We start from the raw sequence: 25,345 nt of genomic DNA on the forward strand, positions 1-25,345 counted from the left end.
ATGTCACTACAAAGCTGTGGTTGTACATAATGAAAAAAGGTAACGGCAAATAAATATGAAAGGCAAAAAATGCACATCACAGAAGCACAGCCATGCAAAAATAGAACCGCACGACTTTAGAAAACATTAGCTAACTGCGATGCCCTCTACCCAAAAATGCACAGCCACGAAGCAGCACACACTCCCAAAAAGACACACTCTGATAAAAGTGATTCATCTCCCCTCCAAAGAAAGGCATGCACCAGCTACCAAATGAAGTCGATGGGTTAATTAAGTCTTGGAGGGGTTTGATATTTTTAGACGTCTAATTAATGAACGGAACGCTAGAGGACAGACGCAAGCTGTGGTGAGATTTGTTTAATTTGGATTCGCTGATAAACTGGATAGATTGCAGCGTGTCTCCCCGTGCTGATAAAGAAACAGGTTGGGCAGCAGCTCGCTCGTATTGATTGATGTGAAAGCACACACGGCGTCCCAGCATCCTTAATGGAGGTGAAATATGGACGCTTGTCACCATGAACGCTCACCTTGACCCACAGAACCTACAGAGTGAAGGCATGGGATTCAGAGGTGAATGTGCATCCACACACCTGCTGCCATGTGCAATCATTCTGTGTGACTAGATAAATGTGCCAGATCCTATTCTATTCAAGGGCTTGGTGAATATGAGCCGAAGTTAGTGGGAGCCGTGTGAAGTTTCACAGCTCAAGTGTGAAGATCCATATTTAAAGTTACATTATGGCAGTCAAAGAACTTTTACTTCCTTGAATTAATTATGGTTAATAAGTAGCATCACTCCTCGACCAAAACTCGCAGCAGCGAAAGCCAGCAAAGACAACACACAACTTCACTTTACGGGGCCAAAACGGCAAATACTTCTTACCTTTGCTGTTTTCTGATCTCAAGGGCATTACAACGCATATAAACGCTGCTGAAGGTTAATCCAATGTCTCTGTGTCACTTTGAAATGATTACTGATAATCCATCATCATATTTATGTCAATAAACTGAGTTTTCATATAGAGTGAGAGCTGTAACCCAGCTTCCGGTTTTGGGCTTGCTGGCTGCGCATCACTCTCATTCACCAATGGTAATGTTTAGATGGATTTAGGAACTCCGTCTCGATTCTATTGGCTCTAACGGTTAAAAAGAGGTGTCAATCACCAAAATCTACCGATGGGTTCCAGAGATATGGCAAATACACCCAAATGACAGAGGTGGGTTTTTTTTTTCTAAACCTCTCTAAAAAGGTCAGATTTCACTTGTTTTGCATCAATCTTGATACAGGGTACTTATTATATGTTATAGTTTGGATTCCTAAAGCTTTTAGTCTACCATCCCATCATTCAAGGGTGGTTTTCACTATGAGTAATGTTTTTTTTTTTTTACTGAAACTATAATTTACATTTTTTTACTACATTCAATCTGAATTTACTTTAAAATAAAAACATCTATATTGATTCTGACTTTTCTACATCCAACTCACAAGTGTATCATTGCTTTGAGAAAAAAGATTATTAATTTACCCCTTTTAGCAACACACTCTCACTCCCTAAGCGTCCAGGAGCGACGCTTGGTCAGGGTCTCGTGGCGTCCAGTTGGGACGCACCGAGGCTCCTTCAGCTTCATAAACGGACGCAAAGAGCTTTCAACTGATTGCAATGTATTCCCATCGGCGTCGGTATTTGACGCTTAGGGAAGCACGGCATTTGTTTGTGTCAGAGGCTGTTAAAGGCAATGTGAGCGTCCATTCCCATTGGATAACGGAGAATTGTACACCCGGAAGTAAGTATTCCCCTTACTGTCGATTGATTTGACAGTGATATCTCCACTACTCATCAACTCAAAAACACCAGATTATCCTTGTTAATTAAACGACATTGATAGGTTTTAGTGTGTGTACAATGCTTTTGTCACGTTTTCCCCTTCAATTCTGAGAAACAAGTCGTTTTCTATGAGTTTTGGATGGCCGAAGACATGACATTACCCACAATCCTCTGTAGCAACCATAGACTGTATAAAACAATTAAATAATACATTATTCCGAGTGTGCTTGCTCTTCTCTTTGAAAGTCATCACATAACGGCATTGTAATACATGTTTCGGCTGCATTAAATATGACATATCTGCCGTAGTTAACTCTATTTATAGAGCCCTGATGACAAGACTTCTAGACAAACAGGGACTGCCGCCAAAACTGAAAACTTGACGTGGATCTTAAATATATAAGCAATTAAACAACATCTTACATTTCTTTTCACACAATACGTCTCCTTGCAGTATCAACACTAATTCGGCTGACTTTTATATTTGATCCAATTGGTAGATAGGCTGTATTTACGCCATAACGGTGCACAGCTGATAGAAAGGGACACCTATATATGTTTCATCTTCACGTCAAATGCATATTTTCTACTTTTTAATTTCTATTTTGATATGTTTCAAATTTTTGAAATGTTTATTTCTACTCTTTTAATTTCTAATGATGTGCAATGCCTTGTTTTTTATGCTGCTGCAACCCAAACATTTCCCAATTTGGGATCAATAAAGTACATCTTATCTAATAGGAACCAAAAATACAGTTACGTTGAAGTTGCACTCAATTGCATTTTGATAAAGTGCCATTTTGAATAAAACTTTTTTTTACAGGATTCCCTTCAACACATTAACTTCAATGAAAACATTTCTCTACTAAAATATTTTTTTATGGTGATTAATTGTCTCTTTGTTGTAATTTTCTGTCTCTTTGCAGCTGTTTTCCATCTAATTGTAGGACTCTTTAAAGTAAAGACACTACATACCGATATACACCTGAACATCAGCAGGAGAGGACTCTTTAAAGTAGAGACACTACATACTGATATACAGTACACCCTGAACATCAGCAGGAGAGAGCTCTTTAAAGTAGAGGGACTACTTACACCTGAACATCAGCAGGAGAGGACTCTTTAAAGTAGAGACACTACATACTGAAATACACCTAAACATCAGCAGGAGAGGACTCTTTAAAGTAGAGACACTACATACTGATATACACCTGAACATCAGCAGGAGAGGACTCTTTAAAGTAGAGACACTACATACTGATATACACCTGAACATCAGCAGGAGAGGACTCTTTAAAGTAGAGACACTACATACTGAAATACACCTAAACATCAGCAGGAGAGGACTCTTTAAAGTAGAGACACTACATACTGATATACTGTACACCTGGACATCAGCAGAAATGTAAAAAAAAATCTACTTTTGCTGGTGCTGTTGCATTTAAAATCAAATAGTTGACTAAAACAAACTTGAAAGAAATCAAATACATAGTGTTGTTTTTTCATTTGTTTATATTTATTATGATAATTGTTGAATGTAAACAAGGTAATAAAGTAAGTACTGAAGTAGCTTTAAGTCAGTGTATTGATCAGGGCAGAGCCAGGTGAGCTAAAGTCACTCAATACAAAGGTAACTAGACAAAAACAGGAGGAACAAACGAGAAAGAATTCTAGTGTTATTTTGAATTTGAATGTCTTTGTATTGATTGTTATTATTAGTTGAATTCTCAGACTAAATCTCTGGTGACTTGAAATTAAAAGCAAGAAGCTAAACTTAGACAGGAGAAACAAACGTGAAATAAATCAAACGTGTCAGTATTGTTATCATTATCATTATTTTTTTTTTATTGATTGACAAGACTTTAACTTAACAAGAAAACAATGGACTAAACATAAATATAGAAATGTACTATTAAGTAAATATGAAAAATATAAGATACATATAAAAATTGACTATTAACTAAACATGATAAATATAACATAAATATAAAAATGAACTATTAAGTAAATATGAAAAATATAACTTAAATATGAAAATGAACACTATAAACCAAACATGGTTATGTATATAATGACTATTTTGCACATCCCATTCAAGATTTCAAGATTTTCTAAGGTTTATTGACATTAAAGACTGTATATAATGACTATTTTGCACATCCCTTTCAAGATTTCCTAAGGTTTATTGACATATCATATTATACACAACTACGGTGTAGTTATGCAATGAATGAAAAACTCGGGTCGCAGGTTCCTCAACAGTGCATTACAAGACATCTATCAATATGTGTGTACCTCCACCATTACATTGTCATATTCTGCACATGTCTTATACTATCTACATACATCTTATAAGAGTATAATACATATGTATAATATCAGTTAAAATAAGTGCTTCAACATAGTTAACATTGCAGGAAAGCAATATATTAGACGTTAAGTACTTTGTCAGGCTTAATATTTATCTGTAGATACAAATTTCACTGTGTGTGCTGTGTGCTCTGCATGTGTGACCATCAAAGAGGGTTTCATCCCTCCATATTCATCTTCTATACCCCCAAAGCTTTTTTCTTATTCAAAAGAAGACCTTAACCTAAAGTATTCTTTAATGTTTAAATAAAGCCTTATTAGTTTGTCTGTTTTGCACATCCTCCTATTAATATCTAATAATAAAATTATAAAATGCAATAACGTGCTTTAACCAGTAGGTGTCCCTTTCTATCAGCTGTGCACCGTTATGGCGTAAATACAGCCTATCTACCAATTGGATCAAATATAAAAGTCAGCCGAATTAGTGTTGATACTGCAAGGAGACGTATTGTGTGAAAAGAAATGTAAGATGTTGTTTAATTGCTTATATATTTAAGATCCACGTCAAGTTTTCAGTTTTGGCGGCAGTCCCTGTTTGTCTAGAAGTCTTGTCATCAGGGCTCTATACATAGAGTTAACTACGGCAGATATGTCATATTTAATGCAGCCGAAACGTGTATTACAATGCCGTTATGTGATGACTTTCAAAGAGAAAAGCAAGCACACTCGGAATAATGTATTATTTAATTGTTTTATACAGTCTATGGTTGCTACAGAGGATTGTGGGTAATGTCATGTCTTCGGCCATCCAAAACTCATAGAAAACGACTTGTTTCTCAGAATTGAAGGGGAAAACGTGACAAAAGCATTGTACACACACTAAAACCTATCAATGTCGTTTAATTAACAAGGATAATCTGGTGTTTTTGAGTTGATGAGTAGTGGAGATATCACTGTCAAATCAATCGACAGTAAGGGGAATACTTACTTCCGGGTGTACAATTCTCCGTTATCCAATGGGAATGGACGCTCACATTGCCTTTAACAGCCTCTGACACAAACGAATGCCGTGCTTCCCTAAGCGTCAAATACCGACGCCGATGGGAATACATTGCAATCAGTTGAAAGCTCTTTGCGTCCGTTTATGAAGCTGAAGGAGCCTCGGTGCGTCACAACTGGACGCCACGAGACCCTGACCAAGCGTCGCTCCTGGACGCTTAGGGAGTGAGAGTGTGTTGCTTTTAGAAGTGAAGATATAGTCATTTGTTCTGGGCATGTCATTTTCGAGCCTGAAACCTGAAAAACAGGCTCAGGGCTTAACAGGTTATCTAACAGGTTATCCTGTTAAGCCCGATGCCCCCGCCGGCGGGGGCACAACACAACAATATTCACGAAACTGTGTCTCAGGGCTTCTTAACACTTAACAACCTATTAATGTGTCATACCCACTTAACGGGAAGAAACTCAGCTATCAGACAATATTGACCATTTTTAGCTAAACGAAACACAAGGGCAATACCAAGCCTCTGAATTAGCACTAAGCAAAGAAATGCTAACGCACTTAGCACAGAACTCACGGTAGAGATATGTTATACTTCATGCAATCTGCACAAACTAGATATCATATGAAAGCTGAGATTCCACAGATTCCATTGGTATACGTTTCATCACTGTGCGACCAAAACTTGTGGCAGCGGAGCGAGGAAAGACAACACACAACTTCACTTTACCGGGCCAAAACGGCAAATACGTCTTACCTTTGCTGTTTTCTGATCAAAAGTTGTGTTCAAGGGCATTAAAACGCATATAAACGCTGCTGAAGGTTAATCCAATGTCTCTGTGTCACTTTGAAATGATTACTGATAATCCATCATAACATTTATGTCAATAAACTTAGTTTTCTATAGAGTGTAACCCAGCTTCTGGATTTGGGCATGCTGTTTAGATGGATTTAGGAACCCCCCCTCGATTCTATTGGCTCTAACGGTTCAAAAGAGGGGTCAATCACCCCAGAGGTGTTTTTTCTAAACCTCTCTAAAAAGGTCAAATCTAACTTGTATTTCATCAATCTTGATACAGGGTACTTATTATGTTATATTGGATTCCTAAAGCTTTTTGTCTACTATCCCATCATTCAAGGGTGGTTTTCACTATAAGTAATGGGTTTTTTTGGACAGAAACTATAATTTAAATTGTTTTACTATGTTCAATCTGAATTTATTTTAAAATAAAAACATCTATATTGATTCTGACTTTTCTACATCCAACTCACAGGTTTATTATTGCTTAACATGTTAAAGCATGGAAACATGTCACAGCACAGGCACAACCTATTTATATGAACCTGGAAATTAGCATATTAGGGCCCCTTTAAAAAACAACTGCTTACACATACTGTCCATCCAAGATGTGTTAAGCAATTCAAACCAGTATTCAACCAGTATTTAACAATTTCTCACAATCACCTCATCGCAGGATTGTGCAGACCTTGACATTTTTTGCCGTCTACCTTTACTTTCAGTGCTTTGATCTTTGCCTCTGTAGGAGACCACAGAGAGTACGGTGTGCGTGCGTGTTTGTGTGTGTGTGTGTTCTGCCTAGGCAAGCCTCAGCCAATGCTCCTGCGGTGCAGCAGTGCATTTCATTGATTAACTCTGCAGCTCTATCTATACACAGCTCCTCTCCCACTAAGAAACATAAGTCACTGCCATTGAGTTTCAAAATAGAGCAGAGCGAGGTAGACAGAGAGAGAAAGAGCAATGGAGAGAGGGAGGGGGGAGAATTGTGGAGAAAGAAGGAGAAATGAGTGAGAGAGAGAGGAAGGAATAGAGAGATTTAGAGAGCTCTTAATGGTTCAATCATTGGTAATCCCACCTAGCAGCCCCTCATTTCCTCCCACAAGATTGCATGGGTACGCAGTGTGTGTGTGTATGTGTGTGTGTGTGTGATGGAGCTGTTTTCCTTTTTTCTTCCTCTTCCTAGACCAATGTTACCCTACCTACGAGCAACTCTTCTTCCATCGTCTCACTCTTTCACACATATACGCCCACACGTGCAACATTACGTCTTTGTTTATTTAAACACCTTTTATGTTATTAGATGTAAGCATGGAGGTGGAAATAAACACACTCAAGGATGAATAGAAAAAGGAGCCTTGTGTTAAGGGAAAATATAATACAAATCCTTGAACATTTAATTTCCAAATAACAGGGCCAACATTTCTCCGACTGTTTGCTTCCAGTAGTGGTGACCCACTAGCGAAAGTCAGTGTAACATTCATCCTGTAATGCTCCTTCCAGTGGGTGCAAAAACACACCAGAGGGGAAATACTATTTAACTACTGTATAGGAAAATATAGAAATATATTTTATATATATATATTATACAATAGAAAATATGTGTATTTGTTAAAAAATATTATTATTAAATGCTCCATTATTTAACGAGTGCATAATTATAATTTTGTCCCTAAAATCAATGCATAATCGTGATTAATGCTTGTAATCTCAATTTTAATGAAAAAGATATGTGATTATCATGTTGGCTAAAATCATGCAGCCCTAGAGGGGACACATCCAATAGAATAAATAATAATAATACAAGTACTGTTAAACCAAAACCAAAACAATAATAATCAAGGTTCCTTATTTAACACCTTGACGTTCTCCAAAATGTACTACTTAGTAACGTTACTTACGTTAGGTAATATATGTCCAGAAAAGAACACAACTGTTATGTTAAAATACTTCTTGACAAAAATGTTTTTTACTAAAGCAGAACATAGTGGTATTAAACGTAGAAGTCTATTAAAATCTATTGATTTGTCCTGAGAGATCAGTGGCACACATAAAGTCATGACGGAGACACAATTAAATAGCTGCAGCCAGACAACCTTGTATAATCAAAAAAACTTAGTTTTAAAACACAAATATAAGCAGATGCTCCCCCACAGGGTTGTAATCTCAAAGCCACGCTGTCGACTCAGGCAAAAGAGATCAGTAACATTTATCCACAAACTGCTGTCTGATCGCGGGGTTCCTGGGACAAACATCTTAATAAGTACTGGGTCATGGCCTGATAGCTATCTGGGAAGCCCTTAATAGAAAGTTAGGGAACCCCTGTGTGTGTTGATGGTGTTACTGTAGCTTTCAGTCACAGTGCCAGTTTTGTTTCTGCTGCTTTGCACTTCCCTTTTGTAATTTAATCAGCAGCCTTTCTGCCTCTCAAGCTCCACCTTTGGCAAGCCAACATGGCAATTAATTGGCTTATTAAATCCCTTCGCAATGCCCTATCGGCAAAACTATCAAAGACTAATCCTCCCTTTGTACAACAGTACTGTACGCAGCGCGAGAACAGAGCAGTGGACATAATCAGGGCTAAAAGTTGTCAGTAAGACAAAGTTATTGTGCTGTAAAGTTATGGTGTTAGGTGCAAGGAAGGTGGGGGAGGCACGGATAACAGCAGTTGCTGCAGCCCAGGTGTATTTGCATATCTCATTTGGAAAGTGTGGGTGTAAGAGAGAGCAACCCCTACACCTATTTTCACAAATTGCTGAATTTGTTATTCAACCAGGTGTGTGCCAACAAGTGATGAATCTTTTGCCATTATCACCTCTACTCATTGTGTGTGTGTGCAGGTGTGTTTTCTTTTTTGGGAGGGGGGGGTAGGCTAATTGGGGCTAATTTGTGAAATGACTTAGCAGGAGACAGAGAGCGATAGATTATGCCAGGCCTGATCCCGCAACATTTGTCATTTTAGCGAAAGAGCAGCTATTTTCAATCCATCTCTGTCTGCCCAAATATCCAGCTAATCGATCTCTCATACAAACACATGTGTTATTTCGCTCACACACACAGACACACACCTGATGCATGCACGCGGATTAACATTTGAATCCATCACGAGTTGACTAATTTCTTTCCGTGTTCTGTCTTATACTTCTTATAACACTACAGACGTTTTCATCTCTCTGTCATCAACCAAGGACGCGAAGAAGGTGACTAGCACATCATCAAACCATCTGGTGTGCGATAAATAGAAGGAAGAAAAAAAACACGCACACACCACAGACAGAGAGTCCGCACTGACACTAGACTCCTAGGATGCAGTTGATGTTGTTACAGTGCAGACAGTTTTGGTTAATCCCAATTCAGCAGCAGCAGGAAGTGAAAACTTCTCAATGTGACCCCTCGTGTGTGCGAAGTATCATTCCAGACTATTGGCTCTCTCTCTCTGCCTGACTGCTCTTGGTGATGAGCATCAACAGTAGCCACAGGGAGCATAAACAGCCATCTCGTTTATTCCCCTCCGCTTCCTGGAGTATTTCAATGCATCCGCAGAGGCACAGACTTTGGCGGTGTGCATCTTCAACTTTCTCTCCTTTGGAACATCTCCCTGAGAGGGCGATTTATTCTCCTCCGGGGAGGGAAGATGTGTCACCCTGCACGGATTGGATTGATAACGCTGGGCTAAATATAGCCCTGCGGCAGGAAGGAGGATATTTTTAGAAGTGTTTATAGTGCCTCGCCTTGGACACTACTTCAGCTGAATGACCCAATGGAAGTAAGAAAGGCGTGGGTGGGCACTAAACACTGCGACTCTCTCATTGAGAGATTACTGCACTTAGTGGGATTGTACAACATGTGAGTGGATGAGTACAAATCCTGTCTAACTCCAAATGATCATCTATTTGGTTCAAAAATAAACTAGTCAAAATTAGTCCTCTAAAACATTTTCTGTTGACAGAAGCTTAGATTGAGTGGTTTCTGTGGCTCTACTGGTTGATTTGAGTAATGTATTGGCTTTCCGTTTACAACAGTCTCTAATCCATAAAACACACTCTGTGTTTAGAGCGCTGAGTATTTTAGTCTTCTCTCCTGCTGAAGTGCTCACTTCATTTTGGCTTCAGGCGGTGCTTACGTGATGCTATCAGATATCACATTGTTGTAAATTGAGTAGCGCTTTTACAGAATCTATTTTCCTTGCTTTTGGAATTTTTGATTTATAAACATGCTTTCTCGACATTTTTCCCTTTCATATACCCTCCAGCATGCATATCAAACCTGGGAGACACTTCTTTGTAAAGTGCTGACTCACTCTGAATTGATCCCCTGGGTGCTATGGGGTCTCCTGCAGAGCTGATCAAGGGTATGTGTTAAATGATGCCCTTTTCTCAAGCCTGGAACTTATGCAAAATCGAAGCAACAACACAATACAAATCAACATTGATTTCTGGTCTTTTTTTTTTTGGATCGCTGACTCTTCCCCTCCAGCGAAGATCATTTATGGAGTTAATTGATTTGTCCTGCTGTGCTAATCTCTTTTGCTGCCAGCGACATGCTGAGCCATAAGACAGGTTCACATTGTAAAATCCACGAACAAAACACTGTCTTTCAGATCAATCGAGAATCCAGCTGAGATAAGCAACTTTTTCACGGCTTGTGGAAAAATATTGCTTTCTGTTGGACATTACTGGCTCAAGATATAGGACTGCTGCATGTTACATCATGTTGAATGGATGCTCAATCACTGTGAGAAAATAAATGGTGAATGTTTCTGTCATCGCTATAATTGTTCATCACTATCCAATCACTATCCTCTGCTACCAAAAACCTAAAAGTACCCATCTTGTACCCTACTCAATGGGAGTTTCACCAAGAAGTAGTCTGTAGAGACATACAAAAAGCAACTGTTGTGTATAACTTGCGCAATACCCAAGACTGTATTAAACAAGTGGACTTCGTGCCAGGTCGGAAAAGGTACACCAATCAGAAATTCCTTAAACCTGCATTATTTCTAACGGCTAGCAGGGGGCTACTTCACTGGTTGCAAAAACTAGTCCCATTGTACAGAAGTTTATGAGAAAATCATCCTACCTCTCACTTGATTCATTGCCTCCGAAACAAATGTATTCTCATAAAACTGAGTATGTTGAGTATGTTCAACAGAAATCTATCAATCCCGAAAGAGACGAAGAGATGCTTATCTCTTCCCAGGTCCCCACGCATGTCCAAGTGTGGTCACTTATGGCTCCAGAAAAGAAGATGGCCACTGCCAAATTGCCTAACTCAAGGCTTCAAAGAAGAGTGGCCGAGAACACAATGGGGCCATTTATACAGTCTATTGTTTTTCTCTTTAAAGACACAAAAAAGCCAAACTCACCTGAAGATAGTGGCAGGGCCTGATGTTGGGCTTGAGGTCGCTGGGTGTCATGGGCTTCTCCAGGTTGAGTGAGGACTTCCTGTAGGCCTCCTTGGCTTGACTAACCGTCAGCGTTGACCAGGAGCTCCTCTTCATGAACTTTCCCTCTGGCGCCATGCTGATGCTCTCGCAGGCTGAGCACTTGACATCGTTGTTACTCTTGGATGTCTTGAGGGACAGGTCTCCAGCTAGGTGGCTATGTATCGAGTCAGGGTAGCAGTGGCCGATGTGCTCCACAGGATGCCGTGACATGACGCTGGGTGTTCTGTACGTACTGTCACTATCCAGGTTGTCGTCCGAACTCCACCAACCTCCTGAGCGCTGCTTGCCGCTTCCTTCAGATTTACGTTCTTTGCTCTTGCTGCGTTTGCTGTGTTTATGGTGGCCTTGGTGGTGGTGATGGTGGTGGTGCGAGTTGTCCCGCTGCGAGTCGCCTTTGGTGCCGTTCATCTTTGAGGAACCTTCCAGTGAGTGCGATTTTGTGAAGAGCTTCTGTACAGAGTGGACTAAGTGGCGTATTCTCCCCGGGCTTTCGTTGCGTTGCTCTGTAGTCGTGGTTGTAGTGGAGGTGCGTTGGTATTGCAGCGTGTGGAAGCCATCCCGGTGCAGCGGCATCTGCTTCTCAAATTGGTCGAGGAGGTTTGCTGGGATTCTGTTCATTTTGCCGCTGCCACCGTGCGAGGACGATCCACCGTCATCTCGGGGGTCCCTGCTGCCAGAGTTGTTGCCCCCGCTTTCCCGCGTTGCGCTGCCGTAGTGCATGCGGGGGAAAGTGCTACTAGACATGGAATGGTCCGTGGCCGACATGGAAACTGGTATGACCATGCATTCAGAGTGGATGGAGCTCCGCGGGGAGCAGCGGTGGTGACTCTCAAGGGGGCAGCTCTCTGTGGGGCTAAGGAGGTAGGAGGGGGGGCGTGAGTTGCTATAGTGGAGGTGATGGTCCAGGGCATGGTCGCATTCAGCCAGGCCGCAGGTGTGGGCTGAGATGGGAGAGGTGAGCTGGAGCTGGGCAGGGCGGCCGCCAGAGAGACCCTTCATGTTCCTGGGTGGAGGGGAGTAGCTGTCCTCATCGAAGTACTGCGTGGGCGACCATGAATACTGCTGGTCTGAAAGACAGAGAGCGAACATTAGAGCTACCCTCGGGTAAAAAAAGCATTTCCCCCAGAAAAAGCAATCACAATTCACATTTAATGATGTGATAGTACCACATGACAAGTCCTCGGACCGGTTGGTCATTATGAACCTTACTCACACTCTCCTCATACACTTCAACTACAAAGGACGCGAAAAACCAGGAAAGTAGCACATCCGAAAAGTGAAATCAACAGATTGTAAGGATAAAAAATATGTCCTTTTTTCCACCCTTCTATTCAGGTATGTGACAAGAATACGGCTAGAGAGACAGGGAAAAAAGAGAGAATGAGAGAAAAAGAAAGGCAGGCGACAGGTAGGAGCCCGCATTGCCATTTATCCAATGCAAAGTGAAATAATAGCCTATCACTCCATGGTGCTTGTGTCATCCGTCAAAGCCCTGAGGAGAGCGCTGTGAGGCATACGGCGGGAGAGGCGTCCTTGGGAGGCGATCAGCAAAAACGCCCTCCCTCTCTTTCTCTCTGTTGGTAATGTAATGTTAGATTAAAACCCTATTCTGAGTGATCGGTCACCAAGGGCAGACGTCCCACCACAGTATACCAATGTATTCAACTTAATCAGAGGATACATTTACTTTATTATTCCTCTTGACTGTGTACTGTCACTGTAATTACAATGTCCTCCCTTTAAATCACGTCAGGGGGGGGGGGGGTTAAAATTCCATGTGGGACAGGGAGCATGCTGTAGGTCATGCATGACCCTCTTAATTACAATTAAGAGTTCAAGTGTAGAATAGATTCCAAATACAAGGGTTTTCAAATAAAAACATGTTTTGGTTAATGAGGTTTAAATGAGCTATGAATGCTAATAAGTGATGCCACATAAAGTGTAGAATGTTATAAAAAAAAAAAAAAGCGTCTACAATATCTTTATTTGGTAATAACAATAATATGTTTGTCTGCCGTCTGTTTTCTGTCTGAGCTTTTCTCCTGTATATTGTAGGAGAAATGCTCAGGTAATATTTCAAACTTATCTGGACACTGTGTTGTGAAATAGGAAATAAACAAACAAACAAACAAACAAACAGAATAACCATATCTAAGCTCGCTTGCTTGCCAATGATACGCCTCATAAACCCATGCACCTTCACAGTAAGATAATACATTGAAGGAGAGTTTTATGCTACAGTAGTAGGAAAGAGAGGATGGGAGTTTAGGGGGCAAATTGTCCCCTTTTTTTATTATATCATGTACTGATGGTATTCTTCCATCGTGCCCCTCAACACAACTCTGCAGCTTCCTGTCTGTTTTAATTTGTTCTCAATGAGGGAAAAATGTGCTTTTTTTTTACTACCATCATGGCACACTATTAATATCATGGGCGGTTTTAAAATGATCAAATCAAAGCAGCAGAACCAGAGATAACCTTTTTTATGGTAAAGGCTACATTAACCCCCAATGCAACTCATGCTAGTAGTGGCTAACGCCGCTAGAATGAGGAGTGGTCTAAAGAAGTCTGGTTTTCTTTTCTTACTTCAAACCTTTAGATTATTTATATTTTCACACGTTTTGTCTTTGGCCCCAACCAACTCTGACTCAGATGACATCACTTAAGTCAGTTTATCAAACTTTGTGCACGCCCCTCTGGAGCAACAAACAGCTTTATAAAACTTTTTCACAAAATTAAGTTGCACTCCCAATATCCTCTTAAAAGATTATGATGTGTAAAATTGGTTTTTAAATTCCCCTTTAATCGTGCCGTAAAAAACTGAAAAAGTAAAATGAGGAAGAAAGTCGTCCTCCTAATTAACCTAAACAACCTCTCGGGTCAATCCCAGGGCTCTTAATTTCAATTTCCTTCTGCTGACGGACAATGAACAATAATCGGAACGTTTAATATTTCTGCCTCGAGCAAAACAAAAAATGAAAGGAAAATGGCTCTATCAGACACTAACCTGCAACAGGAGTTGGAGAAATTCATAAAATCCTCAACAGTTATAATGTATGCAGTACTATTCATATCTTAAACTGCAATGTTTGCAAATGTACTTTTTATTCATGTATTTTTTCTTTTAATGTTTCTTTTATTATCTTTTCTTTTTAATGACTGTTTTTAAATGCCTTTGTCTGAATGTCTTTCATTTTTGTAAAGCACCTTGAATTGCCTTGTGTTGAAAGGTGCTATGTAAATAAACTTGCCTTGCCTTACTATGCAAGATGTTTCAAATACCAGACAAATTGTAATTCATGATAATGCAAACATAATACAACATTGCATTACTAGCAAAGCAAAACAACTATTTTAATTGTAGCTCTTGTCACACTAAATCTGCTAACCTGTGAATACCCAACAATCATTCAGGAATTCATTTAAATGATTTGATGCTTTACATTTGAATACAACTGTATACTCTTCTCTCATACAAACCAGACAGACAGTACATCTCTATGAAAACTGTCAGAGCACACTCAAGGTGTTACTGACTCCATCCAGGATTTCCCTCCTGATTATTTTCTCAATAGCTCTAAGAAAGTCTCATACTGACAAATCCCCCCCCCCAAAAAAATACCAAGATCCCAAGTATGACTTACTGCTGTTGTGCTGTTTAGTGAATTGTGACTAAGGGTGGAAGCTCCTTTTCATCTTTCATTAAATGTATTCCATTCCAACTTATTTTTAATGACGTCTAAGATCTCAACCCCCTGAGGTGCAGCCTTGCTCTTCTGTTGCTGCCGTTCTCCATCTGTCAAGATGAAAAACAAATTCTCCTTGTTTACCAGTTTCCTCTTATGAGGATGTCTAACTTGGCTTCCTGTTTTAAAATGAATCCAGGCTACTCTAAGCATGCATGAGGAGAAACAAAAAAGATGGGTCATTTTTCCTCAGAAGGGACTGTTTTTGGAATGCTGCACATAATATGACCATCTAAGACATTGCTATGGAGAATATTTAATCTGAACTTCATTAACCCGAGTCATTTCATTTCCAGTTTGCTAGTAATTGCAGCAGTAGGATGACGGTGCATTATTGATTGATGCTACACTTCTGTCTGAAGTTATGTCACTGTCTTACCTCAAGGTCTTTCTGAAGGCTGACTATTCCTTGAGGTATCTTGTGGAGCTGCACTGAATAAATTACCTACCGGCAGAGTTTCGGCATTTCCTGGGATTATACGACAGATGACAGACTCATCCACCCTCCATATCTCTTCCTCCATTTTCCAACCTCCTTCTCTGCTAATACAGAATTTTTGTTTAGCTAAAGGAAAGAAAAAACGGGGGGGGCTGTGGCTCAGTGGTTAGAGTGCTGGACTTCAAATCAGGGGGGTAGCAAGTTCGAGTCCCACTGCAGTCAGCATGTCGTTGTGTCCCTGGGCAAGACACTTCACCCCAAATTGCTCCTGTGGGGATTGTCCACAATATTGAGTATGTAAGTCCCTTAGGATAAAAGCGTCTAACAAATGACATGTAATAAAAAAAAGTTGACGTATGATTCAAGGAGTAAGTTGACAACAAATTGTGAAGGTTATTTATTATTTAAGCGAGGTGGCTAAAGGGGATAGATGCACTCTGAGTGTGCATCCTTTTGGCAAGTGCTCTGCAAACAGGGAGACAAGTATCTGACATCTGTGGACAGGGAGAGGGCCTGTTGTTTTTAACACAGATACCAGCACCTGCCATCAAATGATCGGCTTTCTGGCAAGGGTGCCAACTGCTCCGAAGGACTGCTAGACTGGAGGGTGTATGAGAGCAATTAAAATTCAGCACAACATAGAGCTGCAAAATTATCTTTGGAATTCTGGCTATAAATGTTGCTAATAATGACTATGCAAATGAAGGCACATTCGAATATGTGATATATTAAGATAGGAAACGGCAGGGATCCTTAATGTAGTCTTAAAAAGGCTTAAGAATTCGACAGACACAGTTCTCCACTGCAGACATTTTCCTGTGATAAGCAAACATTTCCTCAAATAAACCAATAAGCACATTCTGCAACCATCCAATCATGTCTGCCTTAACACCTGAACCAAAATCCAGCTCTATAATGTTGTCCAAATCCTCTGGGCTCGGCGGTGATAAATACACCTTACGTCTGAGTGACACGAGGTGTGGATGGGAAGGGAAACAGAGTCAGAGGAAGAGGCTCATTTATTAGGGGCTTCTGTTCTGTGCTGCTGCGCCGCCCGCATGCTGAGTGTGAGTAAAGGTCGTTTTGCTCCTCTTAACACATTAGCATTTAAATAGCATTATATCTGCACTGAGTATCAGTGACAGCTCCCACTCTTCCACTTGCTCAAACCTTAACTGGAGTTGAAAACAAAGTTAAAAGATAATGAAGCCACTGGACTAGACTGAGAGATCAAAGGCATGCGACCTTCAGACTTGGCAGTGGTTAGCATGGTGGCTAGCCGCCGCACTATTTAAGAGAGGATTAAGATAAAGGGGACTGCGAGAGAGAGAGACCCAATGTTTAAAGGGACTCGTGATGGCAGCCTTTAATGTTTTGAATCGGCAATCGGATCTGTCATTTCTGTGTTATCTGGCATCAAACACCCCAAACAGCTTCAGTACTCCAATTTGTATTTTTGCCACCAGTAGAGAATCTCTACACAGAATGCAAACGGACCCAAAGGACTGGATAACATCTGCCAAGTTCATTTCAATTGTACATGCTGTTGAATTCACTGAAATGCATCCACTGTGCAGCAAATGTCAAAGACGGGAACAAATCTTTAGTAGCTGTAACCAAAATGGTTTCAAACATGTTTCCAGAAAGAGCCTTTGCTAGCTATTCCAGAAGCAATACTTTCAACTGGCAAGAGGATAGTCACACCCTTTATTTTCTAAGCAAAACCAATCGATAGAGCAGCTTTCTTATCCATCTCCCAAAGGTTAAACGCAGTCTTCCAAGAATTCTGGCCCTTTCTTTAGAAAATCAAAGGCAGGGAAATTCTGTCCTCATCACTTTAGGGCAAATGGTCTGAGCTATTAGAGGGGAGAAGGAGGCAAAGCAGCAAATCTGTCAGCTTTGCAAGCCTCATGATATCCACCACAGCAGCGCCGATCAAAATAGCGCCGCAGCTTACGGCTTTGGCAGATATCCCGCTCACTTGTCCATCCAAATGACAGCAAAGGACGATTCGTGCACACATTGTGTGAGCATAAACTGAACTCGCAGCATTTAATTTCTTATATAATAAACCATCGGAGCTGTTTCCAACATCAAATGGGAGCCAATCACTTGTCACTAATATTTCTCTCCATATACCATCTGTCTCTGGCCATGTTTCTATGACTGACGCCTAATGCTGACATGAGCTGACAAACAAAGACTGTTGTATATTGAGTCAGCACTGCATGTGTCACATGTAGACATGTGGTGTATGTTAGTGAGGTTACTCATTACACAATGGGGGAGGACCTGCTCCTACAACGGGTAATACATCAAACTGGGAATTCATGCTGGGGTGATGTAGAGGCGAGCCAGCGGAACTGAATCTATACACTAACAACAATACACACCATTAAGGAGAGCGACAGTCCACCCACTCGCTTCTGGGAAATACCAAGTGACACATTGCGAGTGAGTATGCGATGAACTTTGTCACCTGTGTTAACACTGCGAACAATCACTGTGTTCCTTCAGTTGGCAGCTGGATCTGCTCTAACACAGTGACTGCATTTCATTCTGTTTTAGCTTTTTAGCTTTTAAGGTTCTTTGTATAGTGACATTTACATTTGGTGTTAATACCTGTCTCTTTTATTGACCTACTATTGCAACTTATTTTTCTTGGATTGTTGATGTTCGCACCACCAGATACCAAAGCAAATTCCTTGTATGTGTAAACGTACGTTGCAATAAACTTGATTCTGATTCTGATTTAGCTTTTAAAATAAAAACCTTTTATAACATGTAGACTTTCAATTTTGTCTCATTATGTTTTGGAGTTTGGATATTTAAAACAGAACATTTAACTGAATTATCTTTTATACACTAACCTGTTTTTACTTTACATAATTCATTTGAACTATATACAATTTTTTTAATCGATCTTTATAATAATCATTAGTTGCAACCCTTGTATTTCTTGTTAACTCTCGACATAATATACTACAGTATCACTACCTCTGGGAGGTACCGTGTTTGTGTTGTTTGCACCTGTGTTATACCCCATTTCCATAATAAGGAAGATAATGTCTACTTAAATAAGACGCCTTCTCCAAACATAACACCTGAAGCTGTCACACCAACACACAGTTGAACATATTTAAATAAGATGCAGCATGTAAAACAAGTGGGAGACCTCCTCCCCCTCAGCAGAGTTGTTTTTTGGGAGTTAAACCACCCAAAAAACAAGCAAAAACATAGATGCATGAATAGACTCCCACATTAAGTGATATTACAGCAATCTGAAGATGGCCAGACGGTCACAATAAAACCAGCAGTTCTGTGATTAAGTAAACTTCATTCATGCTGAAATCTTGATTTCACACGATATACTCCCAAGAAGAAAGAACTTCAAATAAAACATTAAACCGCAAGGTGCAATTATTCACATGCTGATGTTAAACGACGACCATAGAACCCTCGAGCGTGTCCTGTTGCACCAAGCTGCATGTGGCTATGCTAACACACCTGAGAGAGGCTGTCTGGATGGGACAGATGGCACCGAGAGATCCCCCCCCCCCCCCCCCCCCCCGCAGCCCAGCAATCAAAGCCTACACCCCACTATTTCTGCCAGCAGGGGGGAGGTTTGCCTGCGTGCACAGAAGTTTTGATTAGAGCAAGAAGAAGCATGCAGAGGTGAGTGGGCATTGTCTACTGAGCTTTTGTTCAAGTATAATGATTAAAGCAAGACAGTTTGTGTGTGCTGGTATGTTTTGGGGAGATTACAGGTAGAGAAGACAGTAAAATGACACTGCTGCAAAGTGAACAGGAACTATAGCAGCTCATATGCATACTCCTGTAAACTAAGTCTATCAGCCTCGGCACTAATCTCTTCAAAAATGATGAAGCTATTGGCAGGCTGTCCCAACAAACGGAAAGCCGCAATTTTCTTTCCTCCAGCACCCAATTTCACCTACAGAGTGGCGAGCTAAAGGCGGTCATAGTATTTAGCTGCAGAGAGATTATGGTGGCCAGATAAGGAGAAGCCGCTGAATGTCTGAATACTTATCGTGAGCGCGCTAATGATGAAGAGTGTTATCTGTGCTCACTCAGCGCTCCTCCTCAGCCCTCCCATATCCCCCCTTTTCTTTGCCAGTCAAAGTGGGGACAGAACTATAGGTGGCAGAAAGACATTTAACAAAGTGTCAGGCTCAGCGTTCCTTCTTCCTTTCATGAATGACACTACTTTTGTGCTTCCCAACTTTCGTGCTTTCTGGTTCCTATTTTTATATTCTGCAATTGATTGGCTGCATTATTAATGCTCATACTGAAAAAGTGTCTCCTATCCAGCTGATGTAATTCCATCCCACACAACTTCACAACAGTATAGATGGTGCCAAATTGTCTTGCTCTCTTTGTATCGTTTCATATTCGAACAACTTTCTCTTCAATCTTTCTAAAAGCCCCCATTTCATGTACAACAGCCACTGAAATTGACTCGGAGTCCAACAATGCCCCCCGTGCAAACTCTTGCCAAGTGTGGTAGATTGCATGGGCTTGCATTTACATGGTGGAATCATAAATCCAGCGCTGCTATCCAGCTATGAATAAATCATGCTGAATGTGAAATTCTGCCACAGGAAAAGCCCTGCGTGTGAGAGAGAAAGAGAGTAAGACACGTGTTATGTAACAGCAAGGAATGCATTCCCAGGCAACTTGTTAGAGGAAGCCTCAGAAGTGTTCCTGGTTGCCGTGGCAATGCGCACTGAAGTTCCCACCCTCTGCAGTCGCTGAGGAGCTCGGGACAAAATGAGAGATCATTTGATGTTGTCACACTATTATTATTTGCAGGGATTACGTAAAAAATTAATGTGTCAAAGGAAGCCTGCTAAGAATAAGAATAAGGGTGATCTCTCTCTCTTTTTATATAAATATTTAAAAGGAGGGTCTAGCTCTCAGTCCCCAGAGACAATCCCATCACAGAACAGATTTTAAAAACACTCCAGGTCCCCCGGGCCCTGAAGGCATCCACACTCCTCAGCCTGAAGAAGACAATTGAAATCCTTTCTCCTCTAATGTGATTTTCCTCTCTGCAGACCACAGCGGCCCGGGAGCGGGGGGGTGGGGGGGGGGTGGGGGGCTGGCCGTAATGACTTTTTGGAGATGGAAGCGATACCGACAGTCCGGTTCAGATCCTTGTCTCTCAGTCGCCTCGTTCTCCAAAGTCAGCCGGAACATTAGAGGCACAAAGTCAATCAGGGCGTTAAATGATTTGCTGTGATGCTAATCGGGACAAAATCACATCAGAAAAATTAAGTGAAGTGACAATATTTGAGGGTGGAAAACAATTAGTACTGATGGGGTTTAATGCAAACTATTAACTGCATGTGACTGGAAGACCACCATCAAATACGACCTACTGTATGCTGCCACACACAACTTTCATATACTGCAACACCACCCACATCTGTGTGCGCCCAGACAAAGATAAGCTCCACGTGATAATTTGTAGGCTGCATGTCGCTCTGTTGACTGAATGAAGGTGAACCTGGACACATCTGATAGGAGAAAGTAATGAGTGTAAGAGACCGGCCTCGTGTTTTACTGGCCTAATTTCATAGCAGTGAAATAAAGGAGTTCTATTGACAATGCCATGAGTGCACTCTAAACACGTCAGACAAAAAGATATTCAGACTGAGCCAACCACTTCATGGAGATGTTTTGATAAACTTCCTGCCCGTATTATACGATACGATATACTTTATTGCGTTAGGATACTTTTATGGCTGTACCTGTGAAAGTTCTTACTATCAACTAATCTGCAGAATATTTTCTTGATCAATCGATCAGTTGTTTAGTCTTTAAAATGGTAGAACATGCTTAAAAGTTACCAAGGTGATGTTTTCAAGTTTCTTTCCCACAAACTTTCAGACCCCAAATATATTCATTTTGTTTTAATCATAGAAGGCTAAGAATCTAAGAACATAATCACATTTGTCATGTGCCAACATTTTTGCATTTTTGTTACTACTATTAATCAATGATCAAATTGTTGCAGGTTAATTGTTGTTTTAGCTTTAGAACAAAAACAGTTCTGTGAGCATATGTGGCGCTTGTTAAAGCATGTGTATCATTTGCCTTAAATAACATAAAGAAAGATATCAATGATATCAACCAATTATGAAGTTATATTGTACATAAATAATGTGCATTTTAAGAATTATTCAAATTTATTCTGTTTCTTTGCACCAACCTTTTGGTATGTTTCAACCTCTCAAACACCTCCTAACAGAATCATCTGATATTCATCCAGAGTAATGAAAAGAACGCCAGTCAATAAACCGCCCAAGGGTGGTCCAAAAAAGACTGGTAAAAATGTTCACAGTACACTTAGCTTTCTGCGCCTTAAATTACATTTGACTTCAAAACATATTTTCCTATAAGATGCCATACATCTCACTTCAAAAACATACAGTATAATAAGGCTATACTTCAAAGTGTTCATTATGTAAGGAAAATGGGGCAGACGATGGTTAAAGCAACCTATACCACACTTGTTGAATGATCACGGTCTTCCCTTATTGTACACGTGATGCTGTGCTACACATCTGAGATTAGAGAGTCATTTAGATCAGACATGTACGCTCATTCATCGTAAACATCTGTGCAAAAGCACTCTTGAGGGGGAAGGCTGGCTTTTATTTGCTTCCCCAGGCAGTCACTCAAACCACCTGATTGTAGTAATAATTCAATGCAGTGAGAGGGCTGATTTAGTTTCCCCCACAGATCTAACACAAGTAGCTGTAATGGGATGAAAGGAGATACGGAAAACCTGGATATACTCCTTGAGAACAGCCGGACTTGGATGGGACTGACGGCAGCTGTCACCTGGTGTTTGATACTTAAGTGTGTGAGAAACGATCACACATAAGAAACAGAGAAAGCATATCGACAGTAGCTGTTGAGATTGATTGGTGACATGTTCATTTTCAGTTGATATCACACACTTGTTTTCCTCATTCCCCCAGGGTCTGGCTGCAGCCCTTTCCACTGAATCTCATCGACGAGCCCCTTTTGAATCTCCGTGACACGAGCTGGCATACATGTGTATGGGAATCTGTGTGCTGTCAGATGGAGAGTGTGTGAAAAAGAGTGGCAGGCATAGGGGAAAAAGATTGTGAAAGACAGGTCAATTTGACACGAAGGTTCAATATGACTCGACTCATGGGGAACGCTCTTGTTGAAATATGTGTCATAGCAACTTGGCACCGATATGACAAATAACACACTGGCAACAATACACAATCTGGGTAGTTTTATTTTGGAAAAACACACCTTTAGGTATAAAATCCATCGTTGATTTAAAGCAAAACAGGCTTAGAAATAAAACTCCTGATCAAGATGCTTGACTATAATTGGACCAACATCATGGCTGGGAATTCAAACAACCTGAGATTCAGCTGAAGTTTAACACTGCCCTAAAAGCAATCTCTGAGATAATTATTTCTAAAACAAGTGGACCCACAACAGACATCCCTCCATCCACCCATCTCATCAAGGCTCTCCTTGTTAATTTCCTCCAGGCTTTGAGCTGGAGGTTGCTTAGAAACAAGTCTCAAGCACATCACAGCCAGGACCAAAGTGTTGGCCTTCGCCTGGGGGCCACATACAGTGCATGGGGGATGTGACAGTCGAACAGCGTCTGTATTTCTAAACTCAGCACATTGGAACAGGCCAACGATGTCTGTCTCATTTGTAGTCGCAAGCTTTAGTCAGAAAGACGGCGATTATGAGGGGGCCCATTGATATTACAGGTATTTCAGCTCAGCTGGGTAGATACTCACAATCAACAACAAGTATGGGTCAAATTGGAGGGAGACAACATGTCATTCCCTAGGAGTCACTGGACAGGTGGAGAAACATCAGGTTAGGCCAGGTGCATACTATTTCAGAGAATACACTTTGTAAATGAAAGGGTTTACTATTGCCTCCATATGTCATATTATCTTGTGATAGATGTCTGGTACTAAGGTTGTGCGGTATGGTCAAAAACGGTGAGAAAAGCTTGGTGAACTTTCAGCTAAGATGTTTGATTCGTCACAGATACGGTTTTCTCGGTCTTGCATGATATCAAACTGAATATCTTTGGCTTTTGGCTGCTGGTCAAATAAAAAAAAAGCAATTTGAACAGATTTGATTTATCATATCTGATCTTTATTTTGGACAAAACTGTCATCAGAGTAAGTCATCATCAGATTAATTGATAAAGAAAACGGTTCAGATGTGTGTTTTACTATCAAGTATTTGTGTTCATAAGTGCCTAAGACTTAAAACAGTAGCAGCTCTGAAAGGTCCAACATGCACTGTTGATAAATCATTTGAAGAGGAGGCAAGACAATAACTGCAAGTGCATGCAAAGAAGACTGATATGATATTGCCATAGTCCCCTCTCTAGCAACCATATTAGTGTAGGATATTATTTATGTCAGCCTTATTGTTACCATCAATTTTAATTAAATGTACTGGACATGTGGATTGTTCAGTGTTTGTTGGTATGGATGGGGAAATTGCATAACATATGGGAGGTCTGTTCCTTGACTGAAAACAATTAAAATCCTATGATACCCCTCCCACCCCATCTCCATATCCAACAAGGCGAGCCTCGGAGGGTAACGGCCGCACTGTTGCATCACACCGCTTCCTGATTGGACTCCTAATGCTTGTCCTTGAGGCATGGGCTTTGAAAAACTCCTGCATGTGATGTGTACGCACGCTACAAATGATTGAGCTCACAACAAGTACTTTACCGTGAGCTCCGAGGATCACGATTGAATGAAGAACAAAACAATTCTGGTAATGTAGCTCTTTGGCTTTTTTTTTAAGCCTCCTGTTCCTCATCCCGGAGATTACACTAGTCTGGGAAAACACTTTTTAACAAGTGTTCAATATTTGCAGGTGTGATTCAAAATCAACAAACTGTTGCGTTCGGTGAGAGTATGTGAATCCCACTTTGAATGAGAAAAAAGAAACGCTATTTGGTCGTCAGGAAAGGAAAACATGGCAGAAAGGTTAAGAGAATTAACACATGACGAGGTGAGACAAGGCGAAGCACGCAGCATGGCATGCTTATGATGGATTAATGCTGTTGTGCACGAATTGACTTGGAAAACACGAATCGTGCTGTGAATCTGTTTTCCTTAATGGTCAGTTTAATTCGATTTAATACCTAATTACGCTCCGCTTGTCGCACTTTCATGCCGCATGCACGTGTACAAAGAGAGGTGGTTGATTTAATTGATGCTGGTATGATGCTATGGGCCTTGTCAATTTGATAAAGGCAATAGATAATAACTAATTTACTTAACTTTGTAATGTTGTGTTGCGGGGCATCGCTTACTAAATCCTATTTGGCTGCTTAGTACAAAATCGTGATCATTAACAGATTAGGAGAGATGCTTTTGTAAACACTGGCTGCAGCTTCATTACATTTACAGGAGGGAAGGGGCAGGCCAGGTCCCCATTCTGCAGTGTATGAGGATATCAAGTTGAATGGTACTGTGACTAATTAAAAGGTATTATGGGCTTTCTCATCCCCATGAAAATATACTTTAGGGTCATCAGATAAGTGTGGACTGAGTCAATAGCAAAGGTCACGTAGTCTCGACTTGGGCTGCACGATTTGGGGAAATAATCGAATTGCGATTTTTCTGACAGATATTGCGATTGCGATTCGCGATATTTGTTTTTCAGCGACCCAACGGAAGTGTATTGTAAAATGCGGCCATATCTCCGGCTAGAAAGGT

General features: G+C 40.7%; 1 protein-coding gene across 1 annotated transcript in view; it reads right to left on the reverse strand.

The window, feature by feature from the left end:
* dlgap2a (discs, large (Drosophila) homolog-associated protein 2a) overlaps nt 1-25,345 on the reverse strand; it is a 161,180-nt gene that overhangs the window by 40,827 nt on the left and 95,008 nt on the right. Inside the window, exon 4 of the mRNA XM_034122696.1 lies at nt 11,298-12,445. Within this exon, the coding sequence (XP_033978587.1) occupies nt 11,298-12,445 (1,148 nt within the window). The remainder of the gene's footprint in view (nt 1-11,297; nt 12,446-25,345) is intronic.

This window comes from Trematomus bernacchii, unplaced genomic scaffold, assembly GCF_902827165.1.
Source record: "Trematomus bernacchii unplaced genomic scaffold, fTreBer1.1, whole genome shotgun sequence".
In the NCBI taxonomy this organism is placed as follows: Eukaryota; Metazoa; Chordata; class Actinopteri; order Perciformes; family Nototheniidae; genus Trematomus; species Trematomus bernacchii.